The sequence below is a fragment of the Helianthus annuus genome, chromosome 11 (genome assembly GCF_002127325.2).
Source record: "Helianthus annuus cultivar XRQ/B chromosome 11, HanXRQr2.0-SUNRISE, whole genome shotgun sequence".
Taxonomy (NCBI): Eukaryota; Viridiplantae; Streptophyta; class Magnoliopsida; order Asterales; family Asteraceae; genus Helianthus; species Helianthus annuus.
The window spans coordinates 145352019-145376281 of NC_035443.2; the positions used below are offsets into that span (position 1 = coordinate 145352019).

General features: G+C 42.5%; 1 protein-coding gene and 1 non-coding gene across 2 annotated transcripts; one reads left to right on the forward strand and one right to left on the reverse strand.

The window, feature by feature from the left end:
- Positions 1 to 3627: 3627 nt before the first annotated feature.
- Positions 3628 to 13629, reverse strand: LOC110890728. Its single transcript, XM_022138355.2, has one exon. The coding sequence runs from the start codon at positions 11779 to 11781 to the stop codon at positions 6334 to 6336; it is 5448 nt and encodes a 1815-aa protein (XP_021994047.2). The 5' UTR covers positions 11782 to 13629; the 3' UTR covers positions 3628 to 6333.
- On the forward strand, positions 11156 to 11262 carry LOC118484384. The gene has a single exon (XR_004873495.1). It is a non-coding gene; the product is annotated as a small nucleolar RNA R71 (small nucleolar RNA).
- Positions 13630 to 24263: the final 10634 nt, after the last annotated feature.

Here is a 24263-nt window from a genome sequence, read left to right on the forward strand (position 1 = left end):
ATTGTGAGCGACCGATTTACGACTGTGAATAGTAGGAAGTAACAATGCGATAAAGTTAATCAATCAATAATCAAGCTAATTGATTCATCAATCGAACTCGAGACTCGAATTATGCGAACTCTGGTGTTATTATACTTTTGTGTGTGCCCTATGTGTTACTTGTGCGTGTTTGCTTATATGTTTGGTGTGGTATTCAAGCGAATCAATCAAAAATCGAATCGAAACTCGAAAGGGAATCGAACTCAATCGAAACCGACATCAAAACATGACTTATAGAAGATTGTATGCTAGATATAGTAGTTGGGACTGAAAGTAATTTGACTAGGAACTCTATCGTATTCGTATCATCATCCATCGAAATCGAAACATCGAAAATCGTCACGAAATACTCAAAATGTGTCGCGGATTGAACAGGAGGCATCCTGATCGAACAGGCCAGCCGATCGGCTAGCATCTTCCTAGCCGATCGAGCAGCCCATTCGATCGGAGCTCCTGGCCGATCGGCTGCCACTTTCCCCCTTTGGAGCCTATAAATAGGGCTGTCATTGTCACACTTTCCATTTTTGGAAAGCTCTGACCGAACCAGCCTTCTTCTTCACCTTTTCTTAGATTTCTCTCAACTCCGGTAAGTTTTCACTCTAATTCTTGTACGTTTTCGATCATTGCATGATTCTACACCTTTCTATCTTTCAAAACTCGATTTCTAACCGTGAAATCATCAAGATCTAAGTGTTCTTGGGTGATGTCATCATAGTGTTCTTCAAGAACACCAAACTTTGGCCTCATTCAACCATGAATAGCTTAGATCTGACCAATTTCCTCATAAACAAACTAAGATTCTTACAAATCTTAACATTTTTATGAATAACTTCCAACTTTCTTCAACCTTTGACACTCAAAACCTTAAAACCAGTAGAAACGGAGCTTGAACCGGCTAACTAATCATTCTAACCGTTAAGAGGTTCAAGATCCGGATTCTAAATACAAGGTTCACCGACGATGGGTTAAACTCTAAACCGACGTTCCGAACCGTTCATCGGCCGAACTTGGGTGATTCCTGTCCGAGCCGAAGAAACGAGTAGGAACGGAGGATATCATAGTTCAACTCGTTATCAAACTACCTCTATATGGCAACAAATGAACAAACAGCCAAGTGTTAGACGAAAGGCCGACCAGGTCAGAAATGCTGGCCGAACGGCTAGGCTGTTCAAACAGCCCAGCCGATCGGACATACCAGCCGATCGGCCGGGCCAGCCGATCGGCTAGCACATGGTTCCACACTTTTCAATTTTTATGAAGTATGCTATTGACGAAGTGATGTTCGATCGAATACGCTACTCGATTGGTAAACATTACTATTCGGATCATGAGATACTATGCTTCAACACTTAATCGTTTTCACAACTCGTTCGTAGTAGGGAATGCCAGCCGATCGAACAGTCTGTTCGATCGAGTGACATCCTGTTGAGAACCACTTCAAAATTCCCAGCCGATCGATTAAGCTGGCCGATCGAACGGACCGTTCGATCGATTGACCAGAAAGGTAAGGACATTTTAGTGTTCTCATATACTACAACGAAAACTTCAAAAGTTCAAATCCTCAAACACAAACACACCAGAGGAAGAAACAATCCACTCGAATGGCCCAGCCGATCGAGCCTACCGGCCGATCGAACAGGACTGTCCAATCGGATATACCAGCCGACCGAACAGCCCGCTCGATCGATGTCACGGCCCCCGACCCGGTTTGACCCGTTTCAGGAGCGGCGGGACAGAAATCCTGCGGTAATTAAATTTAAGGCGACAGCGGAAGTCTTTTTAAAACATGATCTTTCAGTAATTTAAACTGCTCGCTTTATAACTTTAGGGATAAACTCCCGATATTTACAACAATGTGATTTCCCAGGGAAATCTTTATTTTTCAAAACATGTTTCTTTTATTTATTTACACTGAGCCACTTTTCTAAGCTGGGAGTGCTTCACGGCACTTCTCTTTCTTTGCTCACAACATATCACCTGAAACATGTTTGAAAAAGGTTTTGTCAGCGGGGAAATACTGAGTGAATCATTCATTTTACTAAAACGATCCATTAGTTATAATTCACAGTATTAAGAGCGATTACAATGTTTCTGATATCAAACCAACTACCCACGGTACTTTATCACTCGACCCACTGGCCCACCTGTCCAGTGGTGTCTGTGATTATGGTCATATCACCCATTGGCTGCCCCAATGGTGAAGATTATCAAGTAATGTATACAAAACCCCACATACCGGCTGTAACTTGGTGATTACAAAGACTTAATCCCTGTAATTATAACTTTGAAAATAACTTGGAGTTTTGTAACACAGTTGATAAAAAGAGAATGACTCACATTGCAGATTTTACGAGCAGAGTTTAAGCCTTACTGATTTGCCTGTGATTAACCTAATTTAATTAACAATGTACACACAAATGGGTTAGTAACTAATTCAGCAGTTACGTCAATTCACGAGATTAAACCCTCACAACAATTAATAAGTGCAATACTCAATAATTCAATGGATTCACAACGAATGACAGAGCATAGTCCGAATTCGAACAGCACTCAAACATTCAAGTCGAAATCACAATGAATAACAAAGTATCAACTCAATTTGAGCAGCACTCAGACAATCGTTGGATAGTTATAATCGATCGGACGTTGAATCGTAATAGCGATCGAGTTATTACCCTGATTGTGGCAGCACCTCGTGATCGTGTGTGTGATGTGTGAAAATGTGTGTATTAAATTCAAACAAGTTTTAAAAGGGAATCACAACCTAAACCACACACAATCGGCAAGTGCACCGGTCGCAGTGTAGTGTAGATGGCAAGACCGGATATCAATCCGTGGACACTATATGCAAACCCTAGATAATAAACCTCTGTCGAATAAATAGTCAATTTTTTAAGTTCGATTTTTAGATGGTTTTTAATAATTAATTAATAACTAAAAGCAAACACAAGACACGAAACAGGCAGACAAAACAAGCACGCGAACGAATGGTGATCAAATATATATATGAGATAAAGGCTACCTAGGCAAAGAATCCCTAGAATCATGCAATGCTAGTGTGACAGTGATGACGGTTAAATATCTATTTCCCTCAATTGACCCCCCGCTAGAGATGTCCCAAGTGAGAAAGCAGGACTAAGTGTGAAGTGCTAGAACGGACCGGCTCGAGCTATCGATACCAAATCCTACGAAATTAGAACCCTTTGACCTCGGAAACAGTGATGTTGAGAGAGGGTTCCAAAATCGCAAAGCAGACCTAACTTAGATTATTGAAATCCTAGGAAACCCTAAACGCGATGAAATAAACGAGCCCGAGCTATCGGTCACCCAATCTACCCAACAACGATTAGCTAATAACCTAGCTCACCTTTATCGTCTTTCGAGTCAAAAGATGAGGATGCAAGTTTTAGTAAATCAATTTTAATTATTAGTTGAATTGGTCAATTTCTCAACACAATACCCAAACCGAAAACCCTAAGATTAACGATTCAAATTAAACTCTAAGTTTAGGGGGAATTTCTTCGTGCCTAAACCGCTGAATTCATCAACCAAAAATCAATTAAAATACACCAACATGCAATACCAAGATCAATATCAAAGTCAAATCATGTAAATCACACCAATTAACCGAAATCAAGTCACAAATGCATTACAATCAACTAGTTCATCAAAACCTAGGTAGTTTCAACGTTTAGCTACTCATAATATTCAAAAGCATGACAAACTTGGTTCTAAAAATCAAACAAAACATGATTCGAATGTAAAAGATTAGAGAAAATAAGCTTAATATCGAACCCGTAATGCTACGCACGTGAACCGAATGTCTCTTTCCTTCTTGCGACAAAGAAACAGCCGTGTTCTTTTTTTTTTCTTGTGCCACTTCAACTGCCTTCTGCCCAAATATTATGCTGCCTCCACTTGCTGCCGCCCACTCTTCTTGCCGCCAATGATGTTTCGAAAGAACCAAACCCCCCTTTGTGCTTGTCTGCCGCCTCCTCCTAGTAAAAAACAAAGGTGCCGCCCACCTCTTTTATGTGCCCTATATTGCTGCCGCCAATTGTTATTTTCGAAGACCACTATCCCCTTTTCTTTTAATTGGGCCGCCCCATAAACCAATCAAACAGGCCGCCCACTAAACCAATAAGGGCTGTCCCATAATTGCCTCCATGCGCATAATATGATTAACTGGAGCATGTATTTATGGCCAACAATAATAATCGTTCCTTCTTTCTTTTGTGGAACACTTCAACAACATTCATTCATTCAATATCTTTAATTTGGAGTAGGCCTTTAACATAAAAAATAGAGATAGTGGCCTCGACTCATTCACAGAAAATAGCGGCAGATTTACTTCGGTCTCTGGTGCCATACTCCACTCAACTGGCTGGTCATTTCCATATTACTCGTTTTCACTCCATTTGCACCGAACCTGTCCCACAACACCAAATAATGTAGTCCAATACTAAAAACTAAATAAAACAAATAAAAATTATACAAAAACTATACAATTTACACGGGACAAATATGTGTATTTTACATCACATCAAATATCCCCACACTTAACCTTTTGCTTGTCCCTAAGCAAAATCCCAAGCAGCATGTCTAACTCAACCACTTTAACAAAAACGCAAATCTCGAACAAGTTTAAATGCGAACTACTAATCGTCAAGCACAACAGTTTCGCAAGACTTACAACGTTCAAAAGATTGACGAATCATAACATTTATATAAAAACGGGCCTACCTAATCAAGCTTTTCATACCATCAAGCAACCAATCATGCAATGTCAACACCCCTCACAATTTCACTCGACACTCGGCTGATATATGTGATAATTCAAGTGAACTCTCAAAACCGAACTATGAAGCATACTATTATAAGCTTGTACGCCAATCAGAATTCCACCTAATTGTCAAGATTCAACATGGATCAAGAGGGCTTTATTGGGTAGGTAAGGGCTACGGGTAGGTTACTTTATTCGAACACAATAGGCTAACACAAATGGAAACACGATAAACCGGATAATCACGAACCAAACACTAACAAATTGGTCGCTTTGACCCACAAGTTTAATACAAACACTTTTTCTTCCCTTTTTTTTTTCTTTTTTTTTTCATTTTTCATTTTTTCTTTTTTTTTTTCTCATTTTTCATTTTTTTTTTCGAATATAATACTCACATATCACGATCCGGCTATCAAATCACAAACGGGTAACAAACGAATGGCTAGGCTCAAAGTGGTGTATCTACGGGTGATGATGAAACAGGCTAAACACAAAGGTAACACAAACAAGGTGATCCTAATGCCTCTATCATATCCATGCTAAACCTTAACCGAAGGTTTCAAACTGTATCAAAACGCACAAGTTCTAAGGTAATGCAACAAGTTGGTAAACACACATGAAACGAAAATAGTGATCATATATATATATGACATGTAAGGCTCAAATCTCACTATCATGTGGAAAATAAGGGCTACCGATATCGACAATGCACAATCAATCACTCTCCGGCTCAATCCGCTATCCTAGGCATCCCAAACCCTTTTACTTCCCGAAAACCGATTCAACCAACCTACTATCCCGCAACTTAAAGAAACAAGTGCTCTCCGACTCGTAAATTCAACAATTAAACCGCTTTGACCGACGTTTTGAAAAGGTTTTCCGTTTTCTATGCGCTAAAGACCAGGACTCGCAAAACCAACTCTCTTTTTTTTCGATTTTTTTTTATTATTATTTTTTTTAATAATTTTTTTTTTGTTTTTGTTTTTTTTTTTTTTTGACTCAAAACTACCTAAAAAGACGTAGTCTCCCATCCCCACACTTAAAATTTACATTGTCCCCAATGTAGGATGAAAGACAACTAAAAATAAATAAGAAAGAAAAATAAACTATATACGAATAAAAAGATAACGAATTGGAAAGGACTTAGCTGGTTAGGATAAAAATCAGTGCCAGCTGCGCGTGTCATCAATCCGAACCCGTACACGATCGTATAGCATTTCCTTCGCGATCGGCTTTGACTCTAACTGACAAGCTCGGTAAATGCCTGATATTCGAAAAGCAGCTCCAAACTCACCCGAATGGAGATTGAGTACGGGTGGTACATATTCAAACCTGCATCAACAAAAACAAGCAAAACCAAAGGAGTACTGACTCTAAAAAAAAACGACAAAAACTGACTCAAACCAACTAATTTAGACTCATGTACACAAAAGATAAAAATAAAATAAATACTACTAAAAATCATACAAACTCTACAACTCGGACGAACATCCGAGTACCCAAGCCAACTCTCACGTGCTCATAACGGGGAGGTCAATCACCTCCTCCTCTCGATCCTCTGTCGGTCCCTCGACAAAATGCTTCAATCGATGCCCATTGACCTTGAACCTCTGACCGTCTTCATTCTCAACCTCTATTGTTCCGTACGGGAACACCTGTTTAACCACATACGGTCCGTGCCAACGCGATCTCAACTTTCCCGGGAACAGCTTCAACCGGGAATTGTATAGCAGCACTTTCTCCCCACACTTGAACTCTTTCACCTGCTTCAAGTGTTTGTCGTGCAACGCCTTAGTTCGCTCTTTATATGCCCACGACTTCTCATACGCCTCATCGCGCAACTCCTCTAACTCGTGAAGTTGAAGAAACCGGTTCTTGCCCGCAGCTGGCAAGTCAAGATTGACTGCCTTCAGTGCCCAGTATGCACGATGCTCTAGCTCTACCGGTAGATGACACGCTTTCCCATAAACTATCCTAAAGGGTGTGGTCCCAATAGGTGTCCGATAAGCAGTACGGAAAGCCCACAGAGCGTCATCTAACTTCTCGGACCAGTCAATACGACTATTTCCGACAGTTTTCTCCAAAATCCTCTTGATCCCCCTATTCGAATTTTCCACCTGCCCACTTGTATGTGGATGATAGGCCGTCGAAAACCGATGGGTGACCCCATAGCGTTTCAAGACCTTCTCCATCTGTGAATTGCAGAAGTGGGTGCCTCGATCAGATATCAAGGACTTCGGTGTCCCGAACCTAGCAAACAATCTCCTCAAAAATCTCACAACAACCCTCGCGTCATTTGTGGGCAAGGCCTCTGCCTCCACCCACTTAGAAACATAATCTACCGCGACAAGGATGTATCGGTTCCCTCTCGACATAGGGAACGGACCCATAAAATCAATACCCCAAATATCAAAGATCTCAACCACCTGAATGGGGTTCTGGGGCATCTCATTACGGGATGAGATATTTCCTGTCCTCTGACAGGCATCACAGCTGCGCACAAACTCATGTGCGTCCCTAAAGATGGTCGGCCAATAAAATCCCGCATCAAACACGCGTTTGGCGGTATACGCTGCACCATAATGGCCACCAGTCGGTCCCTCATGACAATGTCGCAGAATACTGCGCGACTCGGACCCAAACACGCATCTCCTAATAACCTGGTCCGCACCGATCCTAAACAAGTACGGATCCTCCCAAATGTAGTGCTTGACATCCGCAAAGAATTTCTTCTTTTGCTGATATGTCATGCCCTCCACAAGGTCACCTGTAGACAAGTAATTCGCCAGATCAGCGAACCAGGGAAAGCCTTCCTCGTGGGCTTTCAAAAACATCAACGCCTCATGGGGAAACTCATCCCCAATCCTATCCTCTCGAGTTTTCTCTATCTCGGGGCTCTCCAGTCTCGACAGATGATCAGCAGCTACGTTCTCAGCCCCCTTCTTGTCCCTAATCTCTAGGTCAAACTCCTGAAGCAGCAAAATCCATCGAATGAGCCTAGGCTTCGCGTCCTTCTTCGCAAACAGGTAGCGAAGGGCCGCATGATCCGTGAAAATAATGGTCTTCGACAGCACAAGATAAGAGCGGAATTTGTCGCACGCGAATACGACTGCCAGCAACTCCTTCTCCGTCGTGGTGTAATTTTCTTGGGCGTCGTTTAGGGTCTTGCTAGCGTAGTAAATAGGATGGAAGTGCTTCTCCCTACGCTGCCCTAAAACGGCCCCAACAGCAAAGTCGCTGGCATCGCACATGATCTCAAATGGGAGGCTCCAATCGGGAGCAATCAGAATGGGAGCACTCACTAACCTCTCCCTAATCAACTCGAAGGACCTCAAACACTCATCGTCGAATACGAATGGCCTATCCTTCTCTAGCAGCTGGGTCATCGGGCGAGCAATCTTTGAAAAGTCGCGGATGAAACGGCGGTAGAATCCCGCATGACCCAAGAAACTCCGAATAGACTTCACAGAAGTAGGCGGCGGGAGCTTGGAAATAACATCAACTTTGGCTTGATCCACCTCCAGCCCCGCCTGTGAAATCTTGTGCCCTAGCACAATCCCCTCTCGAACCATAAAGTGACACTTCTCCCAGTTAAGCATCAGGTTCGTCTCCTCACATCGAATAAGCACACGCTCGAGATTACGCAGACAATGATCGAAGGAACTCCCAAACACAGAAAAGTCATCCATGAATACCTCCATGGAGTCCTCGATCAACTCGTGAAAGATCGCCACCATACAGCGCTGAAAAGTGGCTGGAGCATTACATAACCCAAATGGCATGCGTCGATACGCGAAGGTGCCAAAGGGGCATGTAAATGTGGTCTTTTCCTGATCCTCTGGTGCAATAGGGATCTGGAAATAACCTGAGAATCCATCAAGAAAACAGTAAAACTGCTGTCCTGACAGTCGCTCCAGCATCTGATCGATGAACGGCAAAGGAAAGTGATCCTTGCGCGTGGCGTCGTTGAGTCTGCGATAATCTATGCAAACTCGCCAGCCGGTGACGGTCCGGGTGGGTATCAACTCATCCCTATCGTTGACGACCACTGTCATACCCCCCTTCTTGGGGACCACCTGGACGGGACTCACCCATGCAGAGTCCGAAATCGGGTAAATCAGTCCTGCATCAAGCAACTTAATCACCTCTTTCTTCACAACATCCTGCATATTAGGGTTTAGCCTTCTCTGAGGCTGAACCACCGGCTTGAACTCCTCCTCCATCAAGATCCTGTGCGTGCAAAACGAAGGGTTAATACCCTTGATGTCCATCAGCTTCCACGCAATAGCCTGCCTATGCTCTCTCAATACACTCATCAGCTTCTTCTTCTCCTCCTCCGTCAATCCAGCAGAAATGATGACGGGTAACTGAGACCCCTCGCCCAAGAATGCGTACTCCAGATGAGACGGCAGCTCCTTCAACTCCAGGGGCGGGGGTGCCTCAACAGACGGTCTCTCCTTCGGGATCTCCTCCTCCTCGATGACTTCACACACCTTGAATCTAGGGGAAGGCTCGGTAGCCTGCAACAAAGGGTCTTGCTCAACATCCAGCTCAGTGACCTCACTCCCCTGATCATCCATACTAGCATCATGCGTATCAGACGCATCTCTCCCACAAATCTCGCTGAGAAGGCCACCCACATGTGACATAAGAGTATCAATAAAGTATAGAGTGTCATCATGCTGCTGGGTATGCCTCATAGAATGCTGAATGTCGAATGTGACCTCATCCTCATCCACTCGAAGAGTCAACTTGCCGTCGTGCACGTCAATGAGTGCTCGTGCCGTGGCAAGGAATGGACGACCTAAAATCAGTGGGACCTCAGAGTCCTCGTCCATGTCAAGGATGACAAAGTCAACTGGAAACACGAATTTATCGACCTTCACTAGCATGTTCTCCACGATGCCTCTAGGAAACTTCACCGATCGATCGGCGAGCTGAATACTCATGCGCGTAGGGGAAGGCTCTCCTAGGTCAAGCTTAGCGAAAATGGAATAGGGCATGAGATTTATGCTAGCACCTAGGTCAGCAAGCGCATTGCTGACAGCAAGATTCCCAATCAGACATGGGATGGTAAAGCTACCAGGATCAGACACTTTCTTCGGCAACTTGTTCTGCAAGACGGCAGAACACTCCTCGCTCAGGGTAACAGTCGACAGATCCTCTAATTTCTTCTTATTCGTAAGAAGATCCTTCAAAAACTTCGCATACTTTGGCATCTTCGCCAAAGCCTCGACGAACGGAATGTTCACATGCAGCTTCTTCAACATCTCCATGAAACGACCATACTGCTCTGCGTCCTTACCCCTCACTAACCTACCAGGGTAAGGGGGTGTCGGCTTGTACACCCTCGTCGGCTCCTTCTCTAACTCCTTCTCTTCCCTTGGAGACCCGCTGGACTGTGCTGTACTTGCTGGGCGCAGCCTAGGGTGCACTCTACCAGCAGGTGTCTCCATCTCAATCTCCTCGTCGACCTCCGGGTCCTCATCAACTACCGGCTCGACCTCAACAGCCCCTCGTCCGCTCCTAGTGGTAACAGCCTTTGCAGTGGCGTTCGGATTTCCAATAGTGCTACTAGGGAGACCACCTTGAGGCCTCTGGTTCAGCTGATCGGCCAGCGAACCCACTGTCCTTTCCAGGTTCTGTAGTGCAGTGCTCTGACTCTTCATGAAGGTCTCGTGCTCCATGAACCTCGACTGTGTCTCCTTATGTCGAGTATCCTCTCGCGTGATGAACTGTGTCAGCAACTGCGTCTGCTGGGCTAATGTATCCTGGTTTTGCCTCAGCATCTCCTCTATCGTCGGGTTTTTCGTACCCGAACTCGCCCCTGCTCCTGCTCCTGCGTCCTGAAACAAACTCTGACGCGGCTGAAACCCCGGTGGGTTGTTGTTCTTCCAACTGAAATTCGGGTGGTTCCTCCAATTCGAATTGTAACGCTCCCCGAAATTTCCTTGATTCCGATTACCCACAAACTCCACCTGCTCCGGTGACTCCTCAGGGGCAATAGGACACACGGCTGTGTCATGCTTCCCTGTGCATATCTCGCATAGCTGCTCTTTCCTCACCTTCATATCACTCACCTGCTGCTTCAAAGCATCAATCTGTGCTTGCATCCTGGTGACCTCATCGACCTTGTGCACTCCTCTATGTGTAGTGGATGAATCTCTAGACTCAGGAAACTCGTAGCTACTCATCGCTATATCCTCGAACATATCCATGCACTCATCAGGTGTCTTGGCGGTCAGAAGATTGCCACCGGCAGTCGTGTTCAACATATTCCTTGTAGTGGGCGTCACTCCATGATAGAACCTCTCAACTAAAGCCCAATCCTCAAATCCGTGATGAGGACACTTGAGTAATAACTCCTTGAAACGCTCCCATGTCTCGTAGAATGAATCTCCCTCCTTTTGACGAAACTCTTGGATCATGCTCCTCAGACGAGCGGTTTTGGAAGGAGGGAAATACTTACCTAAGAATTTTTCTTTCATACCGGCCCAAGTAGTAATGGATCCCGCAGGAAGGGATTCCAACCAAGCATGGGCGCGGTCAGCGAGTGAGAATGGAAATAGGCGCAGCTTGCAGGCATCCTCGGTGACACCTTGCTCCTGGAACGTATCGCAGATAGCTGAAAAACGCGAGAGATGGACATTCGGGTCCTCAGAAGGTAGTCCATGGAATTGGATGGTGTTCGTAACCATCGTGATGATCTGGGGTGGAATCTGCCAGCGATTAACCCCGATAGCGGGTCGGGTAATGCTGGAACGAGCATTGGCCGCGTTCGGCCTGGCGTAGTCAGCGACGACTCTCCTAGGAGGGGGATCGGTATCACCCATAGTGAAAGTAGAAGATGAAGTGTGTACCTGACTAGCTCGGGAAATGCGAAGGTGCTCGTGGAAATCTCGCTCGGGCTCAGACAAAGCAGCAAACGAAGGTGGCCCCTGTGAACGAGTGTGGTGCATACAATGAGAAGAAATCTAATCTAAGTACCAAAGCAAATCTAACCCTAAAGGCACAAATTGCAAGCAAAAGGCACCTAAAGGCAATGGAAAACTATGAAAGCAAATAAACAACTAAATAGACGACTCGGGTCGTTCTCTAAAGTGCCAGTGTCCCCGGCAACGGCGCCAAAAACTTGATGTGTGAAAATGTGTGTATTAAATTCAAACAAGTTTTAAAAGGGAATCACAACCTAAACCACACACAATCGGCAAGTGCACCGGTCGCAGTGTAGTGTAGATGGCAAGACCGGATATCAATCCGTGGACACTATATGCAAACCCTAGATAATAAACCTCTGTCGAATAAATAGTCAATTTTTTAAGTTCGATTTTTAGATGGTTTTTAATAATTAATTAATAACTAAAAGCAAACACAAGACACGAAACAGGCAGACAAAACAAGCACGCGAACGAATGGTGATCAAATATATATATGAGATAAAGGCTACCTAGGCAAAGAATCCCTAGAATCATGCAATGCTAGTGTGACAGTGATGACGGTTAAATATCTATTTCCCTCAATTGACCCCCCGCTAGAGATGTCCCAAGTGAGAAAGCAGGACTAAGTGTGAAGTGCTAGAACGGACCGGCTCGAGCTATCGATACCAAATCCTACGAAATTAGAACCCTTTGACCTCGGAAACAGTGATGTTGAGAGAGGGTTCCAAAATCGCAAAGCAGACCTAACTTAGATTATTGAAATCCTAGGAAACCCTAAACGCGATGAAATAAACGAGCCCGAGCTATCGGTCACCCAATCTACCCAACAACGATTAGCAAATAACCTAGCTCACCTTTATCGTCTTTCGAGTCAAAAGATGAGGATGCAAGTTTTAGTAAATCAATTTTAATTATTAGTTGAATTGGTCAATTTCTCAACACAATACCCAAACCGAAAACCCTAAGATTAACGATTCAAATTAAACTCTAAGTTTAGGGGGAATTTCTTCGTGCCTAAACCGCTGAATTCATCAACCAAAAATCAATTAAAATACACCAACATGCAATACCAAGATCAATATCAAAGTCAAATCATGTAAATCACACCAATTAACCGAAATCAAGTCACAAATGCATTACAATCAACTAGTTCATCAAAACCTAGGTAGTTTCAACGTTTAGCTACTCATAATATTCAAAAGCATGACAAACTTGGTTCTAAAAATCAAACAAAACATGATTCGAATGTAAAAGATTAGAGAAAATAAGCTTAATATCGAACCCGTAATGCTACGCACGTGAACCGAATGTCTCTTTCCTTCTTGCGACAAAGAAACAGCCGTGTTCTTTTTTTTTTTTCTTGTGCCACTTCAACTGCCTTCTGCCCAAATATTATGCTGCCTCCACTTGCTGCCGCCCACTCTTCTTGCCGCCAATGATGTTTCGAAAGAACCAATCCCCCCTTTGTGCTTGTCTGCCGCCTCCTCCTAGTAAAAAACAAAGGTGCCGCCCACCTCTTTTATGTGCCCTATATTGCTGCCGCCAATTGTTATTTTCGAAGACCACTATCCCCTTTTCTTTTAATTGGGCCGCCCCATAAACCAATCAAACAGGCCGCCCACTAAACCAATAAGGGCTGTCCCATAATTGCCTCCATGCGCATAATATGATTAACTGGAGCATGTATTTATGGCCAACAATAATAATCGTTCCTTCTTTCTTTTGTGGAACACTTCAACAACATTCATTCATTCAATATCTTTAATTTGGAGTAGGCCTTTAACATAAAAAATAGAGATAGTGGCCTCGACTCATTCACAGAAAATAGCGGCAGATTTACTTCGGTCTCTGGTGCCATACTCCACTCAACTGGCTGGTCATTTCCATATTACTTGTTTTCACTCCATTTGCACCGAACCTGTCCCACAACACCAAATAATGTAGTCCAATACTAAAAACTAAATAAAACAAATAAAAATTATACAAAAACTATACAATTTACACGGGACAAATATGTGTATTTTACATCACATCAGTGTGTTTATTGTAGTATTACAGCCTTAACTCGACGTACAGACAGCAACTTTACGTCGTTTTCATTTCTCAGTTCAAGTCCCAAGGTTGGCTATTTATAGCAATTTTTGAGACTCGCTTACGGACCGTAAACCCTTTCCCTTGCGGTCCGTAAGCTAAGCAGTCTAATTCATAGGCTGCCTAGGCTCGGGACTAGCTTTGGTGATTCAACAATTGGGCCAATCAGAACATAGCAACGTTTAATTTAGATAATTATTCAACTAGGGTTTGCCCCCCTTGAGTTTTAGGGACCCTGATCCTGATTCCGATTGTTCTGTAAATTTTTGGGCAAATGCAGAATTATTTGAGTGTCTTAATTAGGATTTTCTTATTGACTAATTATCGTCCTAATTATTGATTTTAGTGACAGTTGTTACATCCTCCCCACCTTGAGAAAAATCTCGTCCTCGAGATTTACTGAAATAGATGAGGGTACTTTTGTTTCATTTCTGATTCCAGTTCCCAGGTGTACTCTGGTCCTCTCCTGGATTCCCATTTGACTTTCACTAGCACTAGTCGTTTGTGTTTGAGAAACTTGATCTTCCGGTCTTCTATTTGTAGGGGTTTCTCTATGATTTTCAGCTTTTTATTTACCTCTATATCTTGAAGAGGTACTACCAGGGATTCGTCTGATAGACATTTCTTGAGATTGGATACATGAAACACATCATGTACTCCAGCTAATTCTTCTGGTAGTTGTAAACGATAAGCTACTGGTCCTATTCGTTGGATCACTGGGAATGGTCCAATATATCTCGGACTCAGTTTTCCTTTCTTACCGAATCGTACCACTCCTTTCCAAGGAGAAACTTTCAAAAGTACTTTGTCTCCTACCTGAAATTCTAGTGGCTTGCGGCGATTGTTTGCATAACTCTTCTGACGATCTCTAGCAGTCTTCAGTCTTTCCTTGATTTGCGATATCTTGTCAGTGGTTTCGTGCACAATCTCTGGTCCTGATAATTGACTTTCTCCTATTTCTGCCCAACAAACGGGAGTTCTGCACTTGCGTCCATACAGTGCTTCGAATGGAGCAGCTTCGATGCTCGAATGATAACTATTGTTATAGGAGAATTCAATTAATGGTAAATGGCTATCCCAATTACCACCAAAATTAATTACACATGCTCGGAGCATGTCTTCTAGGGTTTGTATCGTCCTTTCACTTTGTCCGTCCGTTTGAGGATGATATGCAGTACTTAAATTGAGTCGAGTTCCCATTGCCTCCTGGAAACTTGTCCAGAAACGGGAAGTGAAACGACTATCTCTATCCGATACAATAGAGAGTGGGACTCCATGTAAGGATACTACTTCATCTACATACAACTTGGTTAACCTTTTGATGCGTGTCAGTGTGTATATGTTTTTAATATATAATTAAACCCTTTTTACACTTTTAGCCAAGTTTTAAATTTATAAAACACGATATTCAGTAACACTAAACACACATATGGGCAAGTGCACCCATCGTGGACGTAGTATAGTGTTGGTAAGATACCGAGGTCGTCCAAGGACACAAGAGCTTTTAATACCGGTTTATCCTCAACGTCTAACCAAATCAAAAAGTTAGAAAAATGTTTTAAACTAAGAAAAATAAAAACTAACTAAATGCTGAAAAATAAAATAAAAACAGATAGACAAGATGAATCACTTGGATCCGACACGTGTATTAGTATAACCTTTGATTATTTTTGCACTTTTGCACTTGTTTAAGAGATTATCTTAGTTATTGTAGTAGGCCCCTCTTTTGAAGGCGACGTTACCCTCAACCCAGTAGTTTGAGTCAGCAAGGATACAATCCTAAAGGGTCGGATTATTGAAAGATAATGAATTAAGTTATTAATGCAAATTATGGTAGGCCCCGCTTTTGGCGGTGACGTTACCCTCGGCTAAGTAGTCTGAGTCAGCAGGGATACAGTCCTAAATAGCCGGGTTATAGTATTAATAGTAGTTAGCTTATGAGGGGGTCAAAGAGTTTGGATCCCCGCCATCCAATACCTATGGGCATTGAAGGAGATCCTACTAAATTTGACCCAGGTCCCAAGCAGGACCTCTAAACGCTGAACAAGGGCAAGACCTTTACCAAACCGTTCCCTTAACCCCCGACCAGGTAGCCAACATACCTCCATATAGACCGTGGAGATATGAATGGTGAAAATCTTTTATTTTATATAGACAGTAAAATAATGCCAAGACACCACGGACAAACGATAAGGAAAGATCACCTTCAACATAAGTAACTAGTTATTAAAGTCATTAATACAAAACCAAATAAAAAGTGCAAAAGATTAAAAATAAAAAGTATTATACTAAACACTTGTCTTCACCAAGTGATGTAAGAGACTTAGGCAAACATGGCCTTGATTGTCAAGAACTCTTACGATCAATCTTGGATCCCGAGACGACTCACACACTCTACGATGGACAATGGATGATGGTGGTGGATGATGGTGTTATGGTGGTGGTGGGTGGTGGATGAGGTGTGAGAGAGGTGGTGTGCCAAGGGATGAGAGAGAATGAAACCAAGCTCCTCTATTTATAGGCTGGACAGAACGCTGGACACGGCCCCGTGTCCGCTGGACACGGCCCCGTGTCCGCTGGACACGGCCCCGTGCCCGTCTGACACACTCTCTCTTCATTAATTGTAATTGCGAATTACAATTAATGCGCCTGCTGTACTTTCAACACGCCCCCGTGCTCGCTGGACACGGCCCCGTGTCCAGCAATGGAAGCTTCTACTGGTTTGTCTTATCTGCTGCTTCCTGGGCACGCCCCCGTGTTCGCTGGACACGGGGCGTGTTCAGACTCTGTTTTCTTCTCTTTGTCTTGGGAGGTGCCGTTGAGGGTCCGGGCAGTCCACTTTTGTTCCTTTTCTTGTATTTATGGTAGAATTAGGGGTCTTTTTGCTTCTTTTGTGGTTTTGAGCTCATTTCATCCTGAAAATACAAAAGGAAGACAAAAACACTCTTTTTCCAACATTAGTACTTAAAAAGGGTTAGTTTTATGCCTTAATTGATGTGTTTTATATGTTGCATTTTACACACATCAAATACCCCCACACTTGAACTTTTGCTTGTCCTCAAGCAAAACTCTTTTAATGTGGCTTACACTCCCAAATGGAATAGGTAGAAGAGAAGTTTTTTTTTTTTTTTTTTTTTTTAGCTTGTCCTAGAGTGTCGGGAATCCAAGGTTTGTATAGGTTTTATTTTTATTTTATTTACAATCCTATTCGTCATGATTTATTTTGAACTTTTCATAAGATAAACTACTTATTTGGGCATAACATGCCTTTTTTAAAATTCCATTGATATACAAGTTCACATACCTCACGGGAGATCACTCAATCACTCGGCCGAAGGTGTATATTTAAGTGAATCGCTCGAGAGCGGCACGGACTTACGTTTTCCATAGGCTTGCCAAGCGATCAATCCTCCTCCTTTTTAACTTTTTACCTTTGTAAATATCAAGAGGACTTTTGGGGTGAAGGCTTGGGTTTAAAGGTGGGTAGTTGGTTAGTGGTTAGTAAAAAGGGCGAAAATCGTAACCAGTGTCGGTTTTCATAAAATACCTTATTTCTAGTGACATTTATTTTTGAAGTATTTCTCCAAACAAGCTTTTGTAGCTTTTGTTTGTTTTTGACTTCATTATTCATAATTTTTTTTTTCGTCACGTAAAGGGTATGTTTATGAAAAACCGAGCTTGTTACTAAAATAAGGGTGAAAAAATGAAAAAGGTTTTTGGTGGGTAAAAAAAAAATTGTTTTGGGGGTAATGAAATGAAAGGTTTAGGCTCAAAGGGGTTTTTCTAGGGGGATTTTGGGTAGGTAAAAAAAATGAAAAATAATGGTTTTGAAAGAAAAATAGTTAGTCCTAATGCCTCCATCATTTACTTACTTGGGTTTAAGTTGGTAAGGACCGGGAATGTATCGTCGTGGCAAGTTCTAGATTTGTAAAGACCGAGCGGCTATTCACACAAGAAACGAAAAATGAGCATTTAATCTAAATATGTATATTTTTATGCTCAATAAAGGCTCAAAACTCACTTTTGTGGGAATGGGTTTTTAATGTGACCAAGCATATATAATCGAATTTTTAACTAGACTTGTTATACCGTTTCATAATTTTCTTATGTTAGTTCTTTTTATCACGACGCTATCGGTTGTAAAAAAAATATAACCCTTTTATAACTTGTTATTCCCAACTTAAACTAAGACAAGTAAATAAAAAAAATGAAAAAGTTTTTGAAAAAATTTGGGGTGTTTAGCGGTTCCAATAGAGTTTTGTGTAAGGCTTGTTTTAGAATTTTGCAAAATTTCAAGGTTTTAGCATTCCCCCCCACACTTAAATTACACATTGTCCTCAATGTGTCCAAAAATAAAGTTTTTGGTTGATTAGAATATGTAAAAGTGTGTTTAAAAACAAAGATTTGTGTTACTGGCGCTCTGGACACGGCCCCGTGTCCATTGGACACGGCCCCGTGGTGAACTGCCAGTAACGAAAAACTTACAGAGGGTGGACACGGGGGCGTGTTGGGTGAACACGGCCACGTGTCCGGCAAAAATCTGCAGGTCAGTAGCCAAACAGCAGAACTGGGAGATGGGCACGGGGGCGTGTCGGCTGGACACGTCCCCGTGTGGACAGTCTGTTAGCCACAAAAATAGGTTTTTTTTCCCCCGGTTTCTTCATCCTAGGGCTGCAAGTGCCAATGTTTAGCACTCTAACCCTTGCATTGCACCTGTTTAATCATTCAACACCATCCAACCAAGCACAAACCATTCCTAATCTTACCATTGTCAAATATTATCCAAACATAGAGTAAAAACAAAATAAAGATAAAAAGTAGTTAAGGAAAGTAAATTGTTTGACAAATGGCACGCAGGCCATGAATTGTTCGATGGATAAGAAGGGTAATCAAACCTGTGGGCTCATCACCAGCTAGCCCCTTGTTCCTCCAAGCCTCCTACTCCATGTCTTCATCACTACCATCACCTCCACCCCCTTGCCTCGCCATGTACTCCCGGATGCTACCGATATCATCTTGTATATCGTTAATGTTGCGTTCGATAGCCCCAACCCGGTGGTGTGTGTTGTTGGCGAGGTTGTAGGTGTTCCTTGAGCACATGAGGTTTTCCTGCAAAAGATCATGTAAACTTTGAAAGTTAGGAAAACCACCTCCTTGGGAGGAGGATTGGCCCGCATCGCCTTGGGGTGGATACTGAAAATGGGGATGTGGTGCATGAAGAACTAGAGCCTCCTGCGGGTTCCATGCATAGCCTTGCGTTCTCTGAAAGCTCACCGTCCCGTCCTCCGCTTCATAAAGCAAGTTCATGGATCGGCAAATGTGATAATCGACCCGTCCCGACCATGGACTCCTTTCGAAGAACCTTGGGATATTCGTGAAGTGCTTGAAGAGACGGTACACCCATCCTCCGAAGAAGATTGGTGTAGGAGCAGAGGCAAGGCGGTTTAGGTGCATGTTTCGCAGTAGGAGGTACGGAACATCTAGAGGCTTCTGGTTGTGGATGCAGTGAAGGACAACCAAATCTTTCAACCCAACAACGCCACTACTGTTGTGGCATTGGTTTAGCGAGTACGATAGGAGCCTGTGGATGTAGCGGTATAACGGGTCCCTCAGTTTGGTGCTCTTTGTGCTGCTTGGGTTGTAGATCCCTTCACCGATTTGAGCCCATGCGGCTTGGCGTTCAGTTGCGTCCAAGTCTCGCAATCCCCCGGTATTCTCTTCATTCCCTGCTTCTTCATCTTTGTACAGCCCAATGATTGATCCGAACTGCGCCATGGAGGTTCTATAGGTCGTACCTCCACATCGAAATTCGACCGCCTCGTGATCAAACGGTTCGCATCTCGAGTTGAAGACGAACGTGCTATAGAACTCCATTGTGCATTGATGGACCGACCGAAGTCGGGCAGTCAATGCGACGTGCAGTGGACCCGTCACTATGTTGTTGAAGCGGTCCAGTTGGTTTACCATTGTCAGCAGATCAGTACATGCCCGCCTTGGATACTCTTCGGGCCTTGTTTGTAGGACCTCGTAGCGAGCCCTGGCGTCAAGTTCGCTGGCATTAAACCGTGTGAATTTAGACATCTGAAAAGAATACAGCAAAAGTTAGTGCGAAACATGGAAATTCAGGTTGAAAACTGCAAACAGTGGGCTGGACACGGCCCCGTGTTCAGCGGACACGGCCCCGTGTCCAGGCGTCTGTAACACCTAATTTTCATTTTTTCGTCCCGGTTTCGAAAACCTGAAAATTTTTAGCCTAGTAGCAGCGGTTTCCCCCGAAAATGAAACCCTAAGTGTCATTTTTCCAAAATCAAACCATTTACCCTTTCAATTTTGTGTTTTTCGGTTCAAGAACAAGGGTTTGTGTTTTTAGTTGGAAATCGGACAAATCTATCAATAATACATGTCTATTTACTTCCTACTACTCTACTCTAAACTACTACTAACAATTTTCATCAAAAATTTTGAGTTCGATCCGGATGAACATGAAGAACCCTAGATTTCCCCCAATTTTTGATGTTTCAACTACATGCAAGTAACTAATCTAACTACTAAGAAGGATAGAATCATACCTTGACGTTGTTAGGTTCGGTGGTAACGTTCGAAATCTGCAGAAAATCGCCTCTAACCAGAGGATTTTCGGTGAAACGGGGCGTGTGGAATGGTGTAACTGATAGAAAAAGAGGGTTTTATCCCGACAGTCGCCTCGACACGGCCCCGTGTCCAGCGGACACGGCCCCGTGCCGGGTGAAGTTTTTTTTTTTTTTTTTTTTTTTTTTTTTTTTTTTTTTTACGTGTTCGTGTGCATGCCCCTTATTTCCGAAAAATGGTTAGATGATTTTACCGGTTTTGAACGTATACTTACCTGTAACATGTCGGGTATGAGGTTATTCGTTGACCGTTTGAAGTGCGATTTCCTCTTCCTCATCCTCGATGGATCCTCTGTAGAGTTTCAGCCGTTGACCATTGACTTTAAATGGTGTCCCATTTCGAGTTTTAATTTCTACTGCACCGTGTGGAAAAACATGGGTGACTGAAAAAGGTCCCGACCACCTAGACTTTAACTTACCAGGGAACAATCGAAGTCGCGAATTAAACAATAGAACTTGGTCTCCAACCCGAAATTCATTAGATTTAATATATTTATCATGCAAATTTTTCATTCTTTCTTTATAAATTTCGGAGTTAGAATATGCATAATTCCTAAGTTCTTCTAATTCGTTTATTTGACAAAATCGATTTTTACCGGCAACTTCTAAGTCTAAGTTTACGTTTTTTATTGCCCAGTAGGCTTTGTGAGCGATTTCTACTGGCAAGTGACAACTTTTTCCATAGACGAGTTTATATGGGGTTGTGCCTATAGTGGTTTTATAAGCGGTTCGAAAAGCCCATAAAGCGTCGTCTAGTTTGTCGGCCCATTCTTTTTTATTTATTCCTACGGTTTTCTCAAGTATTCGTTTTAAACCTCGATTAGTTACTTCGGCTTGCCCATTTGTTTGAGGATGATATGCTGTTGAGACCCGGTGATAGACCCCATACCTTGTTAATATTTTTTCGAGTTGATGATTGCAAAAATGGGTACCTCTATCACTTATTAATGCCTTTGGTGTCCCGAAACGAGAGAACAACTTTTTCAGGAATTTTACCACTACTCTTCCATCATTTGTTGGAAGAGCCTCGGCCTCTGCCCATTTAGACAAGTAATCGACTGCCACAAGTATATATTTGTTTCCCTTTGAAGGTGGGAAGGGTCCCATGAAATCGAGTCCCCACACATCAAAGATTTCACAAACGAGAATGCCATTTTGAGGCATTTCATTTTTGGAAGAAATATTACCTGATCTTTGGCAGGCATCACATGTCTTTACAAGGTTTTGTGCATCCTTGTAAATGGTTGGCCAGTAAAATCCCGAATCAAATACCTTTCTTGCGGTACTTTCAGCACCATGATGTCCTCCGTATGGACCTTCATGACAATGACGGAGTATTCTTCGTGCTTCATTACCATGGACACACCTTCGGATGAGTTGGTCGGCACACATTTTGAAAAGATAGGGGTCTTCCCAAAAGTAATGCTTTACATCAGCAAAGAATTTTTTTCTTTGATGATGTGGCCATCCTCTGGTGACTATACCGCTGGCTAAGAAATTAGCGTAGTCGGCATACCATGGTTCTTGTCTGCTTTCCATCATTTCCAGGGACTCTGTGGGAAATTTTTCGTTGATTTGCTCGTCCCTGGTTGTCTCCAAAGCTGGGTCTTCTAAGCGCGAGAGATGATCCGCAGCAGTGTTTTCTGCTCCTCTTTTGTCCTTGATTTCAATGTCGAATTCTTGGAGGAGTAGAATCCACCTTATCAAACGGGGTTTTGCGTCTTGCTTCTTGAAGAGGTACCTGATGGCTGCATGGTCTGTATAAACTATTGTTTTAGAAAGAACAAGATAAGAACGAAATTTATCAAAAGCAAATACCACCGCTAGTAACTCTTTCTCAGTAGTTGTATAATTTTCTTGTGCATCATTTAGAGTTTTACTAGCATAATAAATTGGGTGGAAATGTTTTTCTTTTCTTTGTCCCAAGACTGCTCCAACAGCAAAGTCGCTTGCATCGCACATGATTTCGAAAGGAAATTTCCAATCTGGTGCTATCATGATAGGTGCATTGACTAGCATTTCCTTGAGGGTTAGAAATGCTTGATTGCATTCCTTGTCAAAGATGAAGGGTGCATCTTTTTCAAGCAATTTTGTTAGAGGTCTTGAAATTTTTGAAAAGTCCTTGATAAACCTTCTATAGAATCCGGCATGCCCTAGGAAACTTCTGATGGCTCGCACGGAGGATGGAGGAGGTAATCGAGAAATAGTCTCTATTTTTGCTCGATCAACTTCCATTCCTTCGCTTGAGATTTTATGCCCGAGTACTATTCCCTCTGTTACCATGAAATGGCATTTTTCCCAGTTAAGGGCGAGGTTAGTTTCCTCACATCGGGATAGCATTCGTTCAAGATTATCGAGGCATTGATCATATGAGTCTCCAAAGATGGAAAAGTCATCCATGAAGACTTCCATGGTTTTTTCAATCATATCATGGAAAATGGCGACCATACAACGTTGGAATGTTGCAGGTGCATTACATAGACCGAATGGCATGCGTCGATATGCAAAAGTTCCGTAGGGGCATGTGAAAGTTGTTTTCTCTTGGTCTTCTGGTGCTATCGGTATTTGGAAGTAACCTGAAAAACCATCTAAGAAACAATAAAATTTATGACCGGATAATCTTTCTAACATTTGATCAATAAAGGGTAAAGGAAAGTGGTCTTTCCTTGTTGCTTCATTTAATCTCCTATAATCTATACAGACTCTCCATCCTGTGACGGTTCTCGTGGGTATTAATTCATTTTTCTCGTTAGTTATTACCGTCATACCTCCTTTCTTTGGGACTACTTGGACGGGACTTACCCACGGGCTATCGGAGATAGGGTAGATTAGTCCAGCGTCGAGTAGCTTGATGACTTCATTTTTAACCACTTCTTGAACATTGGGGTTCACTCTTCGTTGTGGTTGAATCACCGTTTTGTAGTCATCATTCATTAGAATTTTGTGCGTGCACATGGAAGGACTTATTCCTTTAATATCTACAAGCTTCCAAGCGATCGCATTTTTGTGTTTTTTAAGTAGGTTAACTAATTTTCCTTTTTCTATGCTAGTTAATTTAGACGAAATAATTACAGGTAAACTACCATCTTTGCCTAGAAAAGCATATTCCAAACCTTTAGGAAGTTCTTTGAGCTCAATGGGTGGGTCTTTAGGAGACACCTTATTTTGTGGCTCATCTAGATCAAGAACTTTAAAAGTTTGTTCTATGGCTACCTCTTCATCGACAAAGTGGTCTTCTTCGTCGGTTGTATCGGGTGGCTCAGCTTCATCTTCAATTAGGGGGTCATTATTGCCAAAAGGGTATTTCATTGAGCGCTCAAGATCTATGCTCCTTTTGAATGCCCCTAATTGAAGAGGTAGATTGTTGAATTTCCGGTTTTTCAAAGCTTTGTGAGTTTGCACAAAAGGTTTTCCCAAGACTAGGGGGGCATCATCTAAGATGACGAAGTCGGTTGGGATTACCATTTGATTTGTTTGAACCAAAACATCTTCAATTACACCGATTGATTTCATTACTTTTCGGTCGGATAGAAAAATGGGTATTTGAAGTGGAGTGAAATCACTAATACTTAACTTTTCAAAAATGTAGTTAGGCATTATGTTAACACAAAGATCTTTATCAATAGTGATATTGCTAATAAACGAATTTTGAAAGAAACATGGAACCGGTGTAATGTTAATTTCAAAAGGATCTTCTTTTATTAGCGAGGTTTGATCATTAGTTAACTTAACACTTACTAAGTCATTGATTTTAGCATTAGTGTT

Bases quoted from the DNA above. Each gene is read 5' to 3' on its own strand.
- LOC110890728 (XM_022138355.2), bottom strand. From the start codon at position 11,781: ATGCACCACACTCGTTCACAGGGGCCACCTTCGTTTGCTGCTTTGTCT.